The sequence below is a fragment of the Carica papaya genome, chromosome 1 (assembly GCF_054855325.1).
Source record: "Carica papaya isolate Zhongbai chromosome 1, ASM5485532v1, whole genome shotgun sequence".
NCBI lineage: Eukaryota > Viridiplantae > Streptophyta > Magnoliopsida > Brassicales > Caricaceae > Carica > Carica papaya.
The window spans coordinates 6,729,998-6,753,432 of NC_142309.1; the positions used below are offsets into that span (position 1 = coordinate 6,729,998).

The 23,435-nt window shown below is 34.0% G+C and overlaps 3 protein-coding genes across 5 annotated transcripts; all 3 read left to right on the forward strand.

Moving 5' to 3' along the window:
- Positions 1-457: 457 nt before the first annotated feature.
- On the forward strand, positions 458-9,245 carry BCCP2 (biotin carboxyl carrier protein 2). The gene is made up of 7 exons (XM_022049573.2): positions 458-938; positions 7,251-7,304; positions 7,686-7,816; positions 7,921-8,260; positions 8,424-8,495; positions 8,812-8,877; positions 8,961-9,245. Exons 1-7 carry the CDS (start codon positions 798-800, stop codon positions 8,982-8,984), a joined length of 828 nt encoding a protein of 275 aa, XP_021905265.1. The 5' UTR covers positions 458-797; the 3' UTR covers positions 8,985-9,245.
- A 1,894-nt stretch (positions 9,246-11,139) lies between these two features.
- LOC110820228 (UDP-glucose 6-dehydrogenase 1) lies at positions 11,140-14,179 on the forward strand. The gene is made up of 2 exons (XM_022049656.2): positions 11,140-11,279; positions 12,411-14,179. Exon 2 carries the CDS (start codon positions 12,432-12,434, stop codon positions 13,872-13,874), a length of 1,443 nt encoding a protein of 480 aa, XP_021905348.2. The 5' UTR covers positions 11,140-11,279; positions 12,411-12,431; the 3' UTR covers positions 13,875-14,179.
- Positions 14,180-17,577: 3,398 nt separating this feature from the next.
- LOC110820108 (uncharacterized) lies at positions 17,578-21,874 on the forward strand. Of its 3 annotated transcripts, none has more exons than XM_088217005.1 (3): positions 17,579-18,194; positions 18,298-19,418; positions 20,029-21,874. In XM_088217005.1, exons 2-3 carry the CDS (start codon positions 19,067-19,069, stop codon positions 21,306-21,308), a joined length of 1,632 nt encoding a protein of 543 aa, XP_088073131.1. In that variant the 5' UTR covers positions 17,579-18,194; positions 18,298-19,066; the 3' UTR covers positions 21,309-21,874. The 3 variants fall into 3 exon arrangements, with proteins under 3 accessions (XP_088073132.1, XP_088073131.1, XP_021905191.2); XM_022049499.2 differs by having other exon boundaries at positions 17,580-18,194; positions 19,271-19,418; XM_088217006.1 differs by having other exon boundaries at positions 17,578-19,418; positions 20,125-21,874.
- Positions 21,875-23,435: the final 1,561 nt, after the last annotated feature.

A 23,435-nucleotide genomic window follows, 5' to 3' on the forward strand; every position in this document is an offset into this window, starting at 1 on the left:
TCTAAGCTCATCTCAAGCAAATATATTAGTCACTGAAAAAGACTTCGTGGTGGTCAATATGGGACCTCATAACTTGTCCGTGTATGGTGTTTTTCGTCTCTTGCTTGTTGATTGTGAAGTAATATTAAGGTTATTTACACAACAAAATGAAATAACTTGGGAGAAAATCGAACAATTATAGAGAATCTGCCTTTGTAACACAGGTGGAGTTAGCTACTAACTTTGTTAGAAGCATGAACAACCAAATGATTGAAACATTTGGAAGATCTTCAAGTTAGAGTAATTAATTATGTCAGAGTAATATATGTATGCAAAATTAAAATTCTATGGTAAGTGTGTAATTTGGTCATTCATTTATCGAATTAATTAAAATTCTACCTATATATCGTATGATACACAATACAACACAGCCAAAGGAGCAAGGTAGAGAGATGGCTGGGAAGACGATGAGCTTTGAAACACTGTAAATAGTGGGTCCCACCAAACTACTTAACATAGCAGATGAATTAATATATATATATGTAAGGAAAAAGGTGCATGTTAGTTGAGGTTAGTTAAAACGGCGATGTTGATGCTCTCTTCCATCTCCTTGTTTATATCGAACCCTTCTCCTTCCAGTTGTTTATTTTACACTAATATTTCCTGAGATTTCTGAGTTCGTCTTCTCCGATCCCATCGCCACATTTCCCTCTACTTATACGAATCTACCTTCCCCTTACTTTCCATTTCACACTCCCTGCCCCATTTCTGCACTCTCCCTTCATCTTCTCCTTTCTCTCTTCCTTCTTCAAACAACAATGGCTTCAATGTCGATACCTTGTCCCAAAGTTTCATCAGCGCCTCGGCTTCGATCCTTCCTCCCACGCTCGCACCGACCCCACACCTTCTCTCTCGCTCCTCCCCCTCCTTCCAATCTCCTGGCTCTTCGCGGATTTCAGGTTCATTCTCCAAATCTTACTCGCTACGGCACAATGTCTTTGTTTTGCTCTCTTTTAATTTATGTGGAACGACTCTATTTTCAATCTCGCGCTCTCTCTTGCTTATATCATTGCAGATTTTTTGTTGTTATATGTCCCTGTATATATTTAAGCATGCATGTGTCTCTATACGTGTTTACTTTAGGCTGAAATTTTACAATTGAATCTATTGTTGTCGCGGGTACCTGATAATTGATGGAAATATGCTGCAGCATTAGTTGAAGACATTTTCAGCTAATAATCTACGTTGTGTAATTGGAATTTGAGATACCAAGCTTAAGTGTAATGCTTGTTTCCAAAGAATAGTAAGAACTAAGGTAGGGTGGGGTTCAGTCTTCCGTTTTGCTGCCATTTTTTAGAGAATTGGACTAGTTGAAAGGACAGTGTTTCTCATTATATTTTTCAAGGAAATAAAGAGACCTAACAACACTCAATAGGCTGCTTTCTACGAGAAACCTTGACATGACTTCAGGCTACAGACCTATTTTTGGGTACATCGTTCACTGGAGTTTGGGAGTGGTGTGTCCCCATTAGATACTAGTATTTTTTTTTTTCATTTAAATGTATAAAATCTCAGCTATTTGGGTCTTGTAATTACACCATTAGGTCAAACTTTTCTGTTCAACTTCAGCGGTAAAAGATAAGTTTTTAATCAGTCCTCTCAGTGTTTTTTTTTTTTTTTTTCAAATTTCTACTAAAAGTCAGAACAAAGATCAAGTATAAGATAAGCTGAATTCACTTAGATTCTCTTGCATATGCCTTTGGCAAGAACTAAATTTGGTGTGGAGTTGGTCATCAAGGTTACAGTTTTTTTAAGGGACATTCAATGGGCAACTTATGTGCACAGGACGGGAGCGTGATTTTCAGCTTTTCCATATGCAGTTCAACAGTTCAGTTTTTTATTGCATGCTCTGTTTCTGTTTCTTATTTCCATCAAGTGTGGGAAGGAATTGTGTAGGTTGTTAGTATGTAGTGGGGTTATTTCTAAGGCCTCTTTGTTTTCTGCTTCTTACTGAATGTATGAAAAGGTCTGAGGAGTATTTTACTCAGAAAAGTATGAGTTCCTAGGCAAACTCGAACGTCATGCGGCTTTACATAACGAGTCTATCTGAGCCCTTCAAGATTGGTCATAACCCAAGAAAATCACACAAATGTTTTTTTTCTTTTGAGATAAGAAAATCAGACAAATGTTCTAACCCTTAATTTGATTTCTACCATCACAAACCCATATGTAGATGTTAAACTAGGGGCCATAACAAGAAGTTACTCGAGCATGAAGTTTTGTGAGATTTTCGTGCCTCTTTCAGCAATAGTTAAGACTTTCTTAAAGATGAACCAATATACTCATGCCTGAAACAGAATTGAACGGGAGCAAGATCAGGCTGCTTACAAGACCAAACAACAAGAATTGGCTTATCAACTTGAAGAGCTTACCAGACATCTTTAGGATACCAGATTAGATTAGAGGACTAGAGTTGTTCATAACATTAGCTATAATATATGATTATTAGTCTAGTTTAAGAGACAGAGACATTATGATTGCTTGGAGAGGAAGAAAAAAATTATTGTAAAGTGAGTTGGAGATATTTAGGTTTCTATAACATTAGCTGGGGATCTATTTGGAAAGTTAATAGCTTTAGGATTTCTTAAAGCTGGAAAAATACATATATGATTGTACATCTTTATAAAAATTTATTAAATACCTTACCTCCATGGTGTGCTGCTACAAAAACTTGTGGGATAGGGAGACCAAGAATGTAGTTGGGTCAGAAATAATTTTGTGCGAAGAACAGATTATATATTGGGTTTAAAGCTACATGTTCCTACAGGAGTTAATTTTGGAATTGAAATGATAAATACTTTACCATTTTTCCATTAGTATGCTTAAGAACTGAGAAATCAAGTCTTATAGACTGATTACCAAGCGCCATGATTTTTGATGGTTAAGACACCTTCCCTCTCTAGAGGAAGAGAAGGTGTTCAAGCATTATCTGATGCGCTAAGTGGATTTTCATCCCTATAGTTGATGCAAAATAGATCACTTAAATAGATAAAAAATTATAATTGTACTAAATGTAGAACTATTGCATTATTTAGAAGTATATTATTGTAATTTTAATAATTTTAAGATTTTATTCTTATTAATATTTAGTTTTCTTATTTGTTTTAGTATTTTTTTATTTGTATAGGGATTAGTATTCTTTACTTATTTTGGAAGGAGTAATAAGTATCAAAGATTTTAAATCTATTAGGTCAATAGGGAGCGTGTACAAGCTCATTTCCAAAGTATTGACAAGGAAAATGGTTAAGGTGATTGGAAGGGTGATGAGTGAGTGTCAACATGCTTTTGTGGAGGGCAGACAAGTTCTGGATGCAGCTTTTGTTGTGAATGAAATTGTGGATGAACTGTTTCACAAAACTATGGAGGGTGTCATGTGCAAGCTTCATATGAAGAAAGGCTATGATCATGTGAGTTGGGGTTTTCTTGATTATATGTTGAAACAACTGGTTTTTGGAGACAAATGACGCAAATGGATCAACTCATGCATGTCTACGACTTCTTTGCAATTATAATTAATGGGGGTTCCTCATCGTTCTTCAGTGGGTTCAGAGGTCTTAAGCGAGGTGATCTTTTGTCTCCTTTACTAGTTATCATTGTTGGAAGCTCTCAACAAAAATTGTTAAGAGTTAGAGAGCTTGAGATATTTAAGGTATTAAAGGTGGAAGATAGTGAGCATAAGGAGGAGGTAACTCATTTATTCTTTGTTGATAATACTTTGCTATTATGTGGACTGGATGAGAGGCCCTTGCTTAATTTCATATGCATTTTACTGAGTTTTCAAGTAGTTTCTAGCCTCAACATTAACCTAAACAAGTCTGAATTGGTGAGACTGGATGATGGGAGGGATACCATTAGGTTGGCCAAGATTTTGGGTAAGACCATGGAATTACCGATCAAAAATCTGGGGCTTCCATTAAGTGTTAAATATAAAGATGTGGTGACTTAGGTTCTGTGGGGCAAGGTTTGAGATGAGGTTAGTCGGAGAGAAGAGGAACCTTTATTTAAAGAGGGGAGACTCACACTTATTAAGGACATGATGATCAATATCCCCAATTATTATGTCCCTGTTGGTAGTTTATGCAACTGTGGACAAGAGACTGAAAACAATTCAATGTAGATTCCTATAAAGAGATATGGAGGATGCAAGAAAGTATCATCTTGTGATTTAGGATGAGGTTAAAAAGTCTATGCATAAAGACAATCTCGGTTTGAGATCTTTGGTGAAGGTTAATGTAGCTCTTAAGGAGAAATGACTCTGGAGATTTATGAATGAAAATTGTAGTCTCTAGTAGAGGGTGATAGGGGTGAAGTTTGAGACCGTAGATAGAGGATGATTTCCCAGGCTCTTGTTTACACCCATGGGAAGGAGATGTGAAAAAAAAAAATGCATGAGCAAAAATAACTTCCAAGATTTTATCACTTAGAGGCTTGGCACTGGTAATAGGTTCATTTTGTGGCATGATGCTTGATTGGAGGGTGTGACACTTAAAGAATAGTTCTCCCGGATCTATACTATTGCTTGGTACAAGACTATATGGATTCACAACTCTTATAGTGCCAATAAGGGGGAAGGAGAGTGGAACGTAGAAGTTATAAGAAATCTCAATGATTGAGAAGTTAAGGAAAATGAGACTCTTCTCCTAGCCCTTGCTAGAGATAGAGTTAGAGTTAATGGAAGTAGAAATCAACCAATTTGGAGGCTCTACACGAGAAGTACTTTTTCGGTCAGGCCTTTCTACAATCATTTGACTGAAAAAGAAGTGACAGGTACCAACTTCCCTTTTAGTAAATCTGGAATGTTAATGTTCCACCTAGAGTTAATTTTTTTGTTTGGGAGGTTGATAGAGGTTGTATTATAAGACTTGACAAGGTTTATCAGGGGTGAGAATTTTTGTGACTTGGTGTTTCTTATGCAAAAGCGATGTATAGTCATGTAATCATATCCTTCTGTGGTGCCTTTTTGTGTATAAATTGTGTACCTTATAGGTCTTGAGTATCAATTGGATGATAGCTGATTTGCTGAGGGAAGAAATTTGGGCGTGGAAGGCATTAGTGGAGTGAAGAAAACATGTTAGTCTCATTTCCCTTGCTTTCTTTTAGGCTGTGTCAAAAAAGATAAACAAGAGAGCTTTTGAGGGTGTGGAAGAAAATGTTGATATCGTAAAAGATATATGGTTCCAAACCCTAATTTTTTTTATGGGTCATCATCTCTATTCACTTGAGAACTTTGGGAACCTTATAAATATTTTGATCGATATATAAATATTTTAATACATGGGTTTGCACTCTCTTGGTGTATCTAAATGAATCATACTATACTATTTTTGTTTAAAAAAAGTATTCTTAATATTGTTAGTATTAGTTTTCTGTTTTATTAGAGACATACTCCTAGTCTTATTAGATTTAATATTTTTTCATCCTATTTAATAAAGGTTACTTAAGAAACACTATAAGTATCTTCGGGATTCCACTTCTTAATGCATTCTATTATTTAATAAAATAAATTTGAGAGCTTTTCAATTTTCTATTTGTACGATACAATTAGCCTTAATGAGATGTAAAAGACTCCTTAGATGCGATGTGATGTCTAACAAACTTTAGGTGTGATGTTTAGGTTTTTATCTCCAAATCTTTAACTGGACATATCAATCTTATTTGCACTGCATCAGTTTGTATCAAAGCTAAAAAAAAAGTCCTACATTCAAAATTTTAAAAACTCTACACCCAAACAGCACCAAACGTTTTAGGAGCTGAGAGACTGAGAGCGACTGAGAGCGAGTAATTTTGGGGGCTCTCCATCGCCGTTGGCCTTGACGCGACGGCGGTCTAGGGGCTGGAGATGTTTTAGGGGCAATAAAAAGTTCTTGAGAATAAACCAAAAATCCTATGACATTGTTGGGGAAGGGGAAGAAATGAGGATTTTCGAAAATGGGGAAGGTTTTCGAAAATCAATCTTCTACCTCAAGAGTGATGCTGAATGGCTTATGAAGAGTCTGAGTGAGTTTCGGTGGGGGAAAGAGGAAGGAGGATGGGAAAGGAGTAGGCAGAGTGGGGAACGCATATTATGGATAGCAATGAGCACGGGAGGTGAGGAATTATAAGGATGAGACTATTACTACTTATCATTTTATGCTTGGATAAGTATGTAGTTTTAAAACCTAGAACTACAGAAGAGATAAATCAATATAAACGTACAAAAGCAATTAACTGTCATGTTTTTCCTAAGAATACAGATTCTAGGGTCATTCAAAACCTTTCACGACCTAAAGAAAGTTCTACAGAAGTTCAATGCAAGGAGGAACCTAAACCAATAATTGAATCTAATGATGTTCAGTTCAGAGATGAAGTGCAAGTGAAAATTGGTCAATATGTTGATTTTGTTCTTCCACCAGGATTTTATACTCATCAACAATTTTGTGTTTTTATTATGCTTGTTATTGAAGAGAATGACTGTGCATAAGATGCATTGGATTTTTGTAAGGTACCTTGAAAATTAAGGTTTCACATCATTCATCACTTCAAAACTAGCAGATGAGTTTTCTTCAAACATTAAAATTTTATTATTTTTAATATTTATTTTTCTTGTATGTTTTAAATATTCCTAATATTATTATTATCAGTTTCCTGTCTTATTCTGAGTAATATTCCTATTCTTATTAGGTTTAATATTTTTGAGTTTAATCTTATTTAGTAAAGGTCACTAACATTATAAATATCTTCTTATTTCACTTCTTGAGGGCATCCAATTATTCAACAAAATATTTTGAGAGTTTTTTCAGTTTTTTGGTTGTTTGATACAATCAAATCTTTAGATGTGATCGCTGAGACTTTTTGGAGTGAGTTATAAGAAATCCTAGGTGCAATGTCTCAGTATTTATTTCCAAATTCCTAATTGGACAGATTTAGTCTATTTGTCCTATATGATTAGTATATTGAATTTTATGCTGTGTACTGAATTCCATACCCAATACAAGCCTCAAATAATTTTGACTTTCAAGCATGCCTACAGAGGCAAAGGAAGTGTAATTTCGTTTTTGTTCTAAATCTATCATGATAAGATGACAAGCCAGGCATCTGTTGTAATTTTCTTTTAGGATGTTTAAGAATAGCAGTGCTTAACATCTGTGAATTTTGTTTTCTTTTGTCATTGGTAATGATTTTTCAAATGTAATATCAGTAAATTGCTCATGCCATATTGTTTTCTTCTGCAGTGCCTTAATAAGAGCCAATCTTCACCGTGGAAGAGGCATGCACAACCTAGTGAGGTATGTCTGATATTGCATGGTGAAAATTTGTTACTAAATTTTTTGTTTACTGAAATTTGATTTATAATTTGCGATAGCTGGATATACATAAGAGAAGATTAGAGAGAATTTTATTAGAAAACTAAATACAAATTAGTCTCGTAAAAAAAAAGAACTTCTAATTATGAAAGTTGATTATGATTCTACTTTTTAAGGAGATTTTTTTGAAAATATCAATTTATATAGAAATTTAAACTTATATGAGAAGTCAAATTTCTACATATAGAATGCTAGACTAGTAATAATTTAGAAAACTAATATGCTACATGGTCTCATATCAAGGTTGCTAACATGCGCTCTGGATTAGTTTAGTGTTCTACTTATGTACTTTATAAATTGAAGGGTAATTCTGCACCATTAGCTGACACTGAAACCAAAGTTGTGTCACAAGAAGGAGATGCGCCTGTGGAAAATATTGTTCCAGATGAGTTAGCCATTTCAGCATTCATGTCACAAGTGACAGATCTTATCAAGTAAGACAGAGGATCTATAAATTTGGCAGATTTGCATGTATTATCATTTATATTTGTACAGTGACGTGCCGTTAGTTATTGAAGTTGGTCATTTTCATGAGCAGACTTGTGGATTCAAGAGATATTGTCGAGCTGCAACTGAAACAACTGGACTGTGAGGTTGTTATAAAGAAAAAGGAAGCTTTGCAGCAGCCAGCACCAGCAGTTCCTGTGGTTGCTATGCCGACCCCTATGCCTCATGCCATGCTTCCGGCTCCACCACCACCAGCCCCGGCAGCTTCTCTTTCTCCTGCTCCTGCAAGTGCCAAATCCTTAGCACCTGCACCTGCACCAGCTTCTGGGCCTCCAGCAAAGACAGGTCATTCATCTCAAACAGCACTAAAATGCCCTATGGCCGGAACCTTCTATCGATCCCCTGCGCCTGGTGAACCAGCATTTGTCAAGGTAGGTGCATATGTCAATTAGCTTATAATTGACAAGTGTCTCCTGCAATTCAAAATACACAAGTATATGGGTGTACGAACTTGTTTACTGATCTAATCTTCAGTGAGAAATCTCACCTGTACATTAATGTTTTCTATATTCACATTGTATCTTTTTCTTGAAGGTTGGAGACAAAGTGCAGAAAGGTCAAGTCATTTGCATCATCGAAGCTATGAAATTGATGAATGAAATCGAGGTACTTTGTCTTTCCTTTAATAGTTGCATTTTTCCCAGCAAAGTTATTGCAAATCTACTTCTCTCCTTTCTTGCATGAAGGCTCCATCTCAAGTACTTATCTTCAAATATTTACCATCTAATTGGATTTGGAAATTTTAACATGAAGGAAACTATGCAATCAATGCTAACTTCAACGTGCATTTTCCAAAGTTGATATTTTAATAAACAATTTTGAGTTTGTCTCTGTAAATTATGTTTCCACTTGTGCAATTGAAGAGCATAGTGGTGAAATTTATCACGACCTCTCTATGTGCTTTAAATTTTTGCTTTTGCAGTCTGATCAAACAGGAACCATAGCTGAGATACTCGTAGAGGATGGGAAATCAGTTAGTGTAGACACGGTAATCTTTCTTCTTTCTCTGTTTTCGTCTCTCAAATAGTGCATCAAGCATCTATTCTGAACCCCTTGGCTTGGTTGGTGCAGCCTCTTTTTGTCATTGTACCATGAGCAGCAGCTAGTCTGGAAATTTGTTGGTACCGGTATTCTCGTAGGCGCAAGTCAAACTGGATTCTCGATGGTTATCCAGTTATGTACTTTATTAAATAATGACTTCGTTTCCGTTCAGAGAAGTATTCATGTAGGTTGGAGGCATAAAAATATGTTGAAAGCATAGCTTTATTCCCAATTTTAAATGCTCTGGGACAGTGAGCTATGCAAATACCTTACCTTTCCTTCCCATTTATTTAGTCTCTCAACCTCTCTTTTTTACATTCTCTACCTGCAATTTTAAATGAACAGCAAATCCCTCCTTGACTGAAACCTCTTCTTGTCTTGAAGCCACAATCCATGTTTTCAACCAAAGCAACCATTTAATTTTAGTCATGAAAAATATCTATGCATACCCATAATAAAATTATGGGTCAAGCGGCCACTATATATACACATACATATCTATGCCTATGGCGTTTACGTACTTGAATGAAACGTGCAAGGTAAAATCTTGAGGAACTCTACTACTAAGTCGCCATAGCCTATACTTAAGTCTCTATTGTGATCATGCAATGGAATTTAAAATTTAAATTTTAAAATTTAAAATATAATTCATAAGATCATATGTGAACATATTTTAACAATCTTTCTTCAAAAGATCTATTACTAGATTTAAAAAATTAGTAATATATAATTAATTATATTTAATTAGTAAACATGAAATAGAGTTATCAGAAAATGTCAAAACTTTGTTGACGATCATAATTTTTTTAAAATATATATATATATATATATCAAGAAAAATAATGGTACGGCCTCATATATAACATATATATATATACCTGATAGCTGTTGTTTCATTGGAACTAGTTGCTATAATTAGTAGCTGCATCGTTGTAGGCTTGATATGCACTCAAGAAGATATTTCCCGAGTGTGCAAGCAAATTGATGATCCTTAAATTTCAAGTTTTCACTTTTCATATATTAATCCACAATTATAATGTGCAGACTTGATTTATGACCTTAATGCATTTGAGAATCATTGCTTATAACTTCATCTAATGTATTTTATGAATCTCCGTATTATAGTTGGTAATTGAAATTATCCATAATTTTTTTAGATAAAAGTATTATATTCAATTTAAATTTATTATAAATATATATAATACTTCGTATAAAAAAAAAAATATGATTATTGAATTTTATATAAAAATTCAAGTCACTCGTTATCAATGATATAAATTTAAATTATTTATAATCCATAATTTTAATTTAAAAAATTATTAGATCAATAGTGATTTGTACATAATTTTTATTTAAAGTTTTATGAATTGAGTTTACCACTTTGTTCTATTTTATAAACTTACATCGTTCTTGATATTTACTTGTTTCTCAAATTGTTCTCTTGTTTTCTATGCGAAGTTCATTTAAAAAATTTAGAAAACAAGACATAACTTGAAGGAAGCAAAGAAAAGACAAACTAAAAAAATTACACAACCATATTCAAACTGAATATTTCATATTTTAAAATTTTGATATGGGAGCATATATTTAAAGAATTAATTTAAATTAGAAAATTAATAATTCGCTAATTGGTAATTTAAATACTAATCAAACTGTTAATTGATTCCCTCGTAATTGGTGCATCATCCAATTTTCTCTCTTTGGCAGCTATGTAATAATAACTTTATCTAAACCTTGAATGATAAAATAGTGAATTGCAAAATATTACGCACATATATATATATATATATGTGTGTAAGTATCGAATTAAGAAACCTCAAAATAGCGTGGAATTAATTTAAAATTTACCCTAATATTAATAATTAATTAATTACAAATAACAAAAGTAGTCACCGAACCTGCAACAGCAAGGAAGGTCTCAACCCACTAGTTTGTGCTTCACAGAGCAGCCTTTGCGGGCAAACCGCGTGGAGAATAATATTAGACTACCTGTTTCAGTGTAATCAGTTTCCCAAATTCCGGTAGCCGGTCACTACTTTATTCTTCACAGGGCTATTTTAGTAATTTCATTCACCTCCATAACTGAGAAACTTGATTTACCACTTTTACCCTTCTTCCACTCTACGCAAAATCGGCAACCAGTAGGGTCGCCTGTCCCACACCCAGAAGAACGAGTCCTTTTGGAGAATTTAGAGGGTAAAAATGGAAGTACGTTGACTATATAAGCACCACCCCCGCTCTTGTTCATTTCATATCGTTGATCTTCTCTATCTCTCTCTTGTTCGAATTAGTCACAAGGTCGGTCGTCTTCATTTCTCTCCGCAGACGACGACTGTAATAACTTGTCAGGTAAATTTCTTTCTACCTAACTTCTAACCTTGTAATATGCTTGATCTTCGTTTCTCGGCTTCTGAGTGTGTAATGTTTTCGTTGATTACTGCTGTTTGATTTTCGGGTGAGAGTGTTCTCTTCTTAATTCGTTCTTGATCTGTGTCATTGTTAGTTTATTGCGATGTTTGTCTTTGGGTTTCCCTCAGTATCTCGAAATGGGTACTTTGTTTTGGGTGATGAGTGTTTTAGTGATGTTCGTCAAACCAGATCTGTTGCCGTAGTTGTGTGATCTCGTCGAGGATCTATTTGTTGTGCCATTCAGTTTTGTTAAAGCTTAGATATGCGTCAATTTTGTCTGGAAGTCGGAATCTTTGTGGGTTGCTGATGGATCTGTTCAACACCGATTTTCTTGCTTCAAAATTTGCATGACTTTTGGTTTGTTTACACGTCAACTTCTTAGATCTATGGCTGTGTTTGATGTCAATTAGTTTTGACCTATTTGTAAATGTGTAAGTGAGCCATATAGCTATGTTGGTCTTTCAGATTAGATCTGTAAACAAGATCCTTCAACTTTCTGGCATTATGCAATTACTTTTTCTGCTCTTCATGAAATGAAGAGTAGTACGCAAAATCCTAGGCAATGGTATTGATTCTGTCTAGACTTGTTGTTTGGTAATTCGCGGTAATCTACTTTTGGTATACCTGCCAAATTGGAAGGAAAGTGGTAAACATTATGAAGCAATTCAGTTTTTTTCATTCTCCTTTTTGTAAGTGTTTCCAGAAACTCAGTAGAGGCTGACAGCTTAGACTTAATGGAAAGTCTTGGAAATATCCGAGTTAGCTTCTAAGAACTAACAAATTTTGGTTATGCATGATAAGAAATTTGGATAGCTTATAGCATTCGTATATTTCAGGAGAGGACTTCCCGATATACCAACTCATGCACACATGAATAAGTGCTGCATGGTGAATATAATTTGGATTGTGCATCGCACAGATTATGCTCTGTATTCTGGAAACAGAAGGGATGAGATGGAAATGTGTCTTCTATTACATTTATTCTCTTAATCTCAAAAAATGATCCAGTAGAGAAAATTTGACATTACTCTTTTAGATCATAGTCTGATATGTGAATTCCAATTTGTTCAGGTTGTCAGTTAGACAAGGAAAATGGTGAAGATCTGTTGCATTGGAGCTGGATATGTCGGTGGTCCGACAATGGCAGTCATCGCACTTAAATGCCCCGATATTGAAGTGGCAGTGGTCGATATCTCTGTCTCCCGTATCAATGCCTGGAACAGTGATCAGCTTCCTATCTATGAGCCTGGCCTTGATGGTGTTGTTAAGCAGTGCCGAGGTAAGAACCTTTTCTTCAGCACTGATGTTGAGAAACATGTAAGGGAAGCCGATATAGTCTTTGTTTCTGTCAATACCCCAACAAAGACAAGGGGTCTTGGAGCTGGCAAAGCAGCAGATCTGACATACTGGGAGAGTGCTGCCCGTATGATTGCTGATGTATCGAAATCTGACAAGATTGTTGTTGAGAAGTCAACTGTCCCAGTTAAGACTGCTGAGGCTATCGAAAAAATCTTGACCCACAATAGCAAGGGAATCAAATTCCAGATTCTCTCAAACCCGGAATTCCTTGCAGAGGGAACTGCAATCCAAGATCTTTTCAACCCAGATCGCGTGCTTATTGGAGGCCGGGAGACCCCAGAAGGCCTCAAAGCTGTCCAGACATTGAAGGATGTCTATGCTCACTGGGTTCCAGAGGATAGAATTCTGACCACCAATCTCTGGTCTGCTGAGCTTTCCAAGCTTGCGGCCAATGCCTTTTTGGCCCAGAGGATATCATCTGTTAATGCCATGTCTGCACTCTGTGAAGCAACTGGTGCTGATGTCACCCAGGTGGCGTATTCAGTAGGTACGGACACAAGGATTGGTCCCAAGTTCTTGAATGCCAGTGTTGGCTTTGGTGGGTCCTGCTTTCAGAAAGATATTTTGAATCTGGTCTACATCTGTGAGTGCAATGGCCTTCCAGAGGTGGCTGAATACTGGAAACAAGTCATCAAGATCAATGATTACCAGAAGAACCGCTTTGTGAACCGTGTTGTCTCTTCTATGTTTAACACTGTTGCAAACAAGAAGATTGCAGTTCTAGGATTTGCATTCAAGAAGGATACTGGTGACACAAGAGAGACTCCAGCCATTGACGTGTGCAAGGGGCTATTGGGAGACAAGGCCCGGCTGAGCATCTATGACCCACAAGTCATCGAGGACCAAATCCAGAGGGACCTTACAATGAACAAATTTGACTGGGACCATCCCCTTCATCTCCAGCCAATGAGTCCCACCACCGTGAAACAAGTTAGCGTGGTATGGGATGCATACGAGGCCACAAAGGATGCTCATGGTATTTGCATTCTGACCGAGTGGGATGAGTTTAAGAAGCTTGATTACAAGAGGATATATGACAACATGCAGAAACCAGCTTTCGTCTTCGATGGAAGAAACGTTGTGAATGCAGACAAGCTGAGGGAAATTGGTTTCATTGTTTACTCGATCGGTAAGCCACTGGATCCATGGTTCAAGGACATGCCTGCTGTAGCATAAACATTATACGCAGATTGCATATAATCTTATGCTACAAAATCATTGGATTGTAGTTGAAGGCAGTCAGTCCCAGTTGTATTCTTTACTATTTTTTGTTTCCTAAATGGTTCTTTTTGTTGTGTCTTGCTTTCCTATATACACGAGAACTCAGGATAACTAGAATCACCATTGCTGGTGTACCATAACGGAGGCTATGTTTTGCCTTTACATTGTATTAAAGATTTTGGTTGTCTGGATGCTGCCTGCCTATTTGTTAGAAAAACTTGATCGAATTTTATTCTACTAATCTCCTACTTTTTATTTTATTTTCTTTCTTTTACCTGAAGCTCTTAAATGTTTATGGATCGTGCTACTTTAACTGGAATTTCTCAGTTTTACTTGAAATTCTCTAGGAATATCTGATATAGATTTAATCTACAGTTATAAAATGTGATTTTAAAAAAAAATGCAGATTCTTTTTTTGTTTTTACAAGATAAATCTTAAAATTATATTAAGACTTATATTACATTAATCTGAAATATATGTGTGTGTATATATATTATATATTTCATTATGTAATTATAAAAATCATTTCGTGGTTACTCAATTCTTTATTCCTCCACTTTAAAAACCAATAAAAGGGTGAGTAAATTAGGAGATGAACAATTTTTTGTTCACATGGTCTGGGATGGAATTTATGGATAAGCCAAGCTGTTTAACCTATTTTGTAATAAGGTAATGGTAGGATAATGAGATGATCGTGGAAACAAACATGCGTAGTGTGAATGTGAAGGAGGTGGAGACAATTAAAACCAAACATTTTATATATATATATATATATATATATAATACAGTATACGTGCAGCATATATACTCTGTAAACTATAATTTTATGGATGTTCATGATTTGGGATTAATGGGTGATTTGACCTTCTCCTCAATTATTGTCCGGATTATATTTAAACCATATTTGAAATAAGTTCAAGATTTGTATAAAATTCATAAGATTATAAAAATATAAATGATTCTCAGTTGACACCAAATAAAACTCTCATATCGTAAGTGACGTCATAATATTAATAAACTTAGTAAAAATAAATATAATTTAAATTTGTTTAAATGTCTTTTATTGAAGACAAAATTTCTTTTTTATTCGATAATTTACTATGTAGTTAGATCACTATCGAAATCCAACTTATAAGTAATTACCTCGGCTAAATTAATTATTTAAACTATGTACTATTTACTTTTATTAAAATTAGTGTATGTCTTATTTTTTGGTTAAATTAATTCATATGCTTTTAAAAATTTTTGATTTAATTTTTTTTCATTTAATAAAAATTTATACCGTTAATTTAGGGTGTTACGATAGAAATTAATACGTGACACCTTCTTATTAGTTTAACTGGTAGTCGAATGTTGATATTTCTTTTAATTTGAACTAGTTTGGATCAATCTAACTAAAAAAACATCTCTAAAGATGTCTTCTTCTTGTTCCTCATCACATGTTTCCCCCTACTTGTTGAGATGAGTGAGTTGGACAAAATGAGCTGAGGAACACAACCTATATATTGGAGCTTTGGAGAGACTTTAAAAACATATGCTCATCCAACTCAACTCAAAGGTCAATCATGATCTACCTAACAAAGATGAAATGATAATTTAAAAATTCGAATTGAGAATCAAATAAGTAAATAAAATCCAAAAAAACCCAACATCTAAACAAAGAATCTCCCTAAAAATTCGTAGCATGATGAAGTAGAATGAGGTGACTAGTGATTGATTCAGAGGTATAGAAAAGTTGGTCATCCAGGGAGTCAGGATTTTGAGTTGTTTCGACCACAAGAGGTATAGAGAGTGTTCAGAAACATCTAAAGTTCCTATAACTTGTAGTTGTGATGATTAAAGGAGTTTACTTATTATTATATTTTGATGTAATGGGGTAAGAGAGAAGGGAAGATTGCAAAGGGGATATGGAAGGATGTAAAATAGTTCATGTAAGCATTCTGGTTTAGTTTGATGGGGTGGAGTATGGGAGAAAGAAGAAGAAGAAGGTCTTTGGGTTGGAAATTATAGATTTTTTTCCATTTAGACCAGTTTAAACTAATTTGAATTAAAAAAATATCACGTTAGTTATTATGTGACAGTTGATGTAGTATTCAACTAATACTCGAATTAATACGAAAATATTTTGTACTACTTTTGTTAATATATGATATCATATATTAACAATGATAAGCTTTGTTAAGAGAACATATTAAATTAAAATTTTTTAAAAAAGTACAGTAATTAATTTAATCAAAAAATTAAAAAATGACTAATTTGAACATAAATAAATAGTATAGGGACTAAATTATTATTTTATCCTAACTATTTCTATATATTTTAGATTTATTATATTTATTATTCATAAAAGAATATGTAATATAGTCCTCTAAGGCATTGGGCACGCTTTGAAGCCTTACTAAAATATTAAAAATTATTATTGTTAACAGAAGTTTAAATATCAGATACTGATGGATTTTAGGATTTTTGATTATATATCAGAATTTTAACTAGTAATTTTTTATTAAAAATATTATTGTAAATAGAATTAAGTTGTTCATAGGATGTTCCTTGATCTTTTTTTACTAGGTAAGACATCATATGGGCTTTACAAATTCTTTTAAACAAGCTTAGTGGGTTATATATAAGAGGATTTTTTTATATTTTTAGGCCACTTGATAGAACTAGTTGGCAAAATAAACTAAAACTAATTTGAAGAGATTTAAATTATGAATCAAATTATTTACGAGCCAACTAGTATTTAAAGACTCACAATGAATCAATCACTAAAATAATGGAACTCTAGCAATATGGAATATTTAAATGCATTAAATGTGTAGATGGGTTTTACCCACTATAATCTCTTTCATCTATATGTTAGGATATAATCATTACATTTAATTCTCGTGATTGGTTTAGAGGTATGTCAAATGTTAAGAAACTTTTAAATACTAAGGCACACATTTTTTTATATAAATTATAAATGCAAGCCTAATTATTTTTTTAATTGTCATTACCACTTAAAGTTGGCTTTAGTTATTTCTTATTTAATAGAATATTTCGTAAGTTATTTTTTATTACACAAACTAAGAAAATATTTTGAGTGATGATAGAACAGGATCAAATGTTCAAATTTTAAATCTTAAATAGCCAATCCGTTACCCTCCTCTCTTGGTGAATCGATTTCAATAAAATTAAAAAAATTTTATTGCATTTATTCAAATTAAAATAGCTTTACTTTACTTGCTATATTTTAAGACTAATTTTTTTTTATAATATTCTAACCACATTTATTAAGAATTTTAAGAACTTATAAATAAATATATTTGGTCTGAGTAATTTTCCAATGTATAAGAAGGTATATTTACTCTAATCATTAAGGTAAAAATATTTTTGTAAATGTTAAGGGAGAGAGTAGTAGTAGTAAATTTTGTAATAAAAGTTTGAGCACATTTTGCACGTGTGCCAGCAAGTAGCTCACACACCTCACCGCATCTCACCACGTGGCGCAAACTTATTGCTGACTTTTAATTCCTTACTTCTTACGTCACAGTTATCAAATTAGAAATCATTTATAAGATCCTGGAATCAGTCAGTGGCATTCCAGTAATTCCCATCAGATTCTTGCCATTTTCGGTAATTTTAAATTTCTGTAGAACTAGGAAACCCCCCAAATTGCCTGTCGTCCAATCACCTAACATCTCTTCTATAAAACAAATCCCGACTTTTACCCATTTTTGATCCTTATTATCGATCGGGATATCTCTCGTTCCTACCAAAATACCTCCCCTTATCTGCTTTACATTTTCAATTCCATTCTTTATTCTTTCAATTCTATCTATCTTCTTTTCTTTGATCCCGATTTTATCATTAGCCGTCCCTTGTATCGTATCCTAGGGTTAGGGTTTTCGAAATCTTTTAAGTTCTTCCGATTTAGCTATATTTTTTTTTTTCCTAGATCCATAAATCGAAGCTTGTAAACTAGTTTGCTTGATCCAGGGTTATCTGGGTCGGTTCAATTTTTCGGTATTCTTTTTAAATTTTGGAATTTTCTTTTGCCTCGGTGACAAGATTACTCTGTTTTTACTATTTTTTGTGGATTGTTTTGGGAGACCCTGCTGTATTTTCTACCTCTTTTACTGTTAGAAATCAGCATCTAAAGCTTTACATTAATTTCGGATCCAGGACTTGTTTTTTTTTTTGTAATAATTAGGGTTTCCTAATTGGGCGTTCGTTTCATTTTAACTTATTTTCTCCTTCAGTAAGCCGCCGTCAATTTGGTTGGAGATTATTAGGTAAGGAACAGCTTTTCTAGCTCAGCTGTGGAGATGAGTCATTCCTTTATGATTAGTTATATTTATAATTTTTCACGAGTATTATTGTTATTATTATTATCAGAAGGTAGGACTTCAAATTTCCAAAACTCTTGTCAACAGGAAGTTTACTGGGCATCAGTTGGTTCATTCGTTGTTGGTCTCAGAAGCAAGAGGAAAGAAAATCTGTTTTGTGCTCGGTTGATATGCTTTAATAGGAATAGATGTGATTAAATATGCTAAGAAAATGAAATATGGATGTATTTTAAGTGGGTGAGCTGCAGGAGTTAGTTTGTTTATGCGTAGTCATATTATTCGTAGTTGGACGATATAAATATTTGTTTTTTGTGTGTTATATGGTGCCTAACGATTTTAATTCTGTGATCAATTATCTTGAAAGGGCCCAACCTAGTCATTTATGTTCTTCCATACAATCCCACATGTACAAACCCATTAAGACGCCTCATTTGTTGTCTCATTACTCCCTCTTACCTACTACCCCATCAAGTGTAAATTCTCTACTATGTCCTATGCAGAATTTTTGTTTTTAAGTATAAACGACACAGTCAGGGCTCAAACTCCTCCATTTGGCTTTGTTGATTGTCTGACTTGTTATTTAGTATAATATTCTAACAGCTTCAATGAAAGAAAAAAACATGAAAAATGTGTCTATTGCAATTGCATGCAAGTAAAAAAAAGCAACTAAAGAAAAAGAAACAGAAAAGATCATTTGTTAATGTTTGTACAAATAATTTTTGGTTCAAATATGTTAATTTTTAGCTAGATTAAAGTATCTTATTCGCGATTCCACTTGGTAATTTTTAAACTGCTTGATAGTGTAAGTAGTGAAGTAAATGCGGGTATTTCCTAGCTTTTTCGAGACTTTATTATTTATATTTAGTTTTGGCATTTTCAGCCAACCTAAAATTGGCTTTTTTTTTGTTTTTGGTACTTTCTTCTCCTCTCTGCCTTTAGTAAAATCTTATTGGCTGCCCTTTGCTTTTGAGATCTTTTGTCAAGTTTTGCATTCCAGATGCTTTAATATGACTTACCTACAGGATAACATGATTCACAAACGACCTTTCATTGATGAGGGCACTGATGAAGTTGCTTTTAAGCACCCAAGACATTGGGAAAATACAAATCACCTTTCTTTTTCAGAAGTTGCTCCTCTGAATGATCTTCACGAGAAGCTTAGTACTTCAGGTAATAAATAGATTATGATTGATTTTGTAGTAACTAAAGAACTAAGTGGGTTTTGCAGAATTCTTGCTATATTTTTCTTCAGAAAACCTTCTGTTCTGAATAATGAACATCAGTTAGTTTCGTGAGAACTCTTACAAGTTGCAATCAGTTACATAATTTTCATTATGGGCTTCCAAGTGTCAGTACATTAAATGCATTAAAGCATTGTATAGCCCTGCTATGATAAATAGCTAATAGTATTTAAAAACTATTCTATCGACAGTTAGATTTGTTCATTATATAGCTCAGTATTGAATGTGGTTGTGGTTTAATGCTCTAGTAATCAAGAAAGTAAATTTGCTTTATGCATGTTACTGCATACATGGTCAGTAAATCCTCTATTGTTGGAATATGCACTTGTAATAGTATTTTATGTATGTAGCCGTGATATTTAGTGTTTAAGGTGACTAAGATTGTTAAAACTTGGTGGTATTGTCTCTGTTGCTGCATTGCATCTATTTCATTATTTATTTAAGATGTGTACGGTTTCATGATTTTAATCTGCTTTGAACACTTTAAATCTCTAGTAAGTTTTTATAGCTTCACTTAATGGCAATATAAAATGGCGAAGGTGATGAAAATTTTGGTAAAAGTCGAGTTGGAGGAAGGATTGTAGATGATTCCGTCAATAAGTTATTTAATGGACTGGACAAGGAACTTGAAACAGGCACTTCTGGCCGCATTTCCCACTTTTGGTGGGTAGACAGCAATGTTAGTCATGAGGATTCTGTGTCAGATGCTGCAGTTCATCTGTCACTCTTTCCAGAATATTTTGCACCTGCCAACCAGCTAAGGGCCTTCTTGCATTCAGATGAGATGTATTCGTCTCTCCTTGATTCTCCTTCTCCAAGGCTAGTTCTGGTTGGACCAGAGCATCAAGCTGATATTCCTGACTGGGATCCACTGGGTGTAAATAGCTCTGCAGATCTAAAGGAGTTAGATTGTCAAGTTGCGCAATCATTGAAATCAGGTTTCATGGCTGAAAACAGAAATGAGACAGAGCTGATGGGTATTTGTGTCATTCCAATATCTGAAGTATCTGCAAACCTTGAAAAGGAGGAAAATAGGACAAACTGTAAGTGCCTTGACCAAGGTTCTATCAGATGTGTCCAACAACATGTCATGGAAGCAAGAGAAAATCTAAGGATAGAGCTTGGGCAGGAGACTTTTGAGGAGTTGGGTTTTGGTGACATGGGAGAGGAGGTTGCAAAGAAATGGACTGAAGAAGAAGAGCTAAAATTCCACAAAGTTGTGCTCTCAAACCCTGTGACATTGGGTAAGAATTTCTGGGATAACCTCTCAGAAGTTTTTCCAGATCGAACAAAGAGGGATTTTGTCAGCTATTACTTTAATGTCTATATGCTTCGGAAACGTGCGGAACAGAACCGATTTGACCCACTAAACATTGATAGTGACAATGATGAGTGGCAGGTAACTGAAGATAGAGTAGCGGAGGATGAAGAGGATTCTGTGGTGGATTCTCTAACAAGCCAAGATGGACCTGCTTGTTATAGAAAGGACCAAACGGAAGATTGCCTTGAAGACATTGAGAATGAGGGTGAGGTTGATGTTCATCAAGGTGACGTCGAGACTGGCATTTGTAGGTTTAGAACTTATGAAGAAGATGAGGGAGATGTAGATGATATCTCAGGGGCACCTGTAAAAAGCATAATGGTTGATAGCTCTCATGATATTAAGTACAAAGTTTTGGATAAGATTCAAGGCAGTGGCAGTGACGACAATGATTTTCAGGATGACTCATGCACATCATATGAGTTTCAGGAGGAAAAGGTTGTTCGCTGTGGTCCGCCATGTATGTGTACCGATACCAGAGAGCCAAGTGAATTATGAATGACTGCAAATAATACTGTTAAGAAGATTGGCTTGGCATGGTGAAATAGATTGTTATACTATATAAATGACTTTCCATGGAAAACTTCATTTTCTATAGAAAGTAAGTACTGAATGTATTATTACAGAAGGTGGTCAGTTTCGCAGAATGTCCTTAAAATCTGGTGTCTGCAGTGTCGTCACCAGCAAGAGGCATTTCTCTATTCCCCCCTTTTCGCAAGCAGTGGTTTTTTTCGGGGGTACAGTATACTTTTCTCTGATAGTCTGGTGTGTATACAATCAAAAGCAATGGGGTTGCTAGGGGAGTGAGTTCTTCAAATCTCGGGTTTTCGATAATTATTTATAGGAAAATCCAAGTGAAAATTTCTTTATTCCTTTTTTCTTTCTCTCTTTTCATCTGTTCTGAGATTATATTTCTTGTGTTAGTAATGTATTAGTTTTGGCAAAGATGGCTTTGCTACCCATGTAATATTAAATTATTGAACTCTCTCATTGAGTGCCATTGTGTTTGAGCATTAGCTTTCATGTACGGATAATTCAACAAATTTCATATGGCTCTTGTGATACATTTGTTTGTAAAGAGTATATGGAAAGCCATTAATGTCTCTGAGGCATGAGAATATGCTGATATTGTTAGTTTACAGATATTAGAGGAAAAAAGAAAAGAGGAAGGCTATATATACACCATCATATTCAGGTAGCCTTTGTAAACTTAACATAAGTCAATATCTGTAGTTCTTAAAACTAATAATTATTTTGGAGCACTAGTGAGTCATATATTCCTAAATATATATATATAAGTCATTAATCACAATGTGATAACAGTTAGCTCCTTAATATAGAGATTGCTGAGTTTACACCAATGAGTATTGACCAATTGGTGTGGTTAGGGTGGGAAGTTGAGTCATATTTTAACTAAATTATGAAACACTATATATAATATAATATAATATAATATAATATATATGTTTATGTATAACATGTAAATAAAATTAAGATGAGAGTGTTGTTGAAAAGGGGAAAAAGATATATGGTGGGGGGCACAAAGGCACATGGTGGAGATATCTAATTTATGGAGTAGTAGCAACTAAGCATTACATAAAGAGAAAGAGAAGTTGCTTGCTAAAACATGCATCTTATTATTCTCTTCTACTCAAAGAAGCAAAAAAGAAAAGAATACATGAACAGATCTTGCTGTTCATGTATTCAACAATTTGTTTCATTTCTTTTTCCCATTGCAGTCTTCATCACACGATGAATCCTACTTATTGGTTATACGTATGTATATATATATATATCTTATAGTATAGAATACAAAGATTGATGTCATTTAACTGAAATTAATTATTTCATGCTGATTGATAAGTGCAAATGCTAAGATTACTAGGTACATTTAGTATATAATTTACATGATTTTGAATACTTTCCCAAAGTGGGAGTTTAAGATATAGGCTAATTGTGTAAGTGTCGCTTATATAATAAAACATATAAATATACTCACTTAATTTTTTTTTATATAAGATCAAATAATTCTATGCGATATAAAAAACATATTTTTTGTTGTACATATATAATTTTAATGAATTAGGATTATTAATATAACTTTCATATCTGTTCTTACGTTAGATCTTTAAATTATCTAAACTTATAAATAAAGAGCGAATAATTTAAAATTTTTAAATATTTATTAAATATTCTAAGAATACATGAATTAGTAAATCTAAAAAAATGTGAATGTCACATTTTAATCTTATTTTTTAAAAAATCTTTGTTGTAAATATTAAGATAGACCCATTACATTTATCAGGCTGTAAATTTAATCCATTGCGTATCTAATGATTTGCTTTTAACCCATGATTTTTCACCTCAGAATGATTAGAATAATCTCCATGTAATCTGAAATTAATTTCCAGTAATTAGATTTCATTGATTAGGTATTGGATAATTTAATAAGCCATACTTACAATTGTTTGACCTCATGAAGAACGAAGCAGAGGTCACAATGGAAGCCCAATTTTATCTTAATTATGTAATTTTTAATTTGTTACTTTTGAAGCCAGATTAGGAAGGTGATTGTGGATTGAGGATAATTAGGGTTTCCTGTTTCTTGGATCTGTTTTATCATGT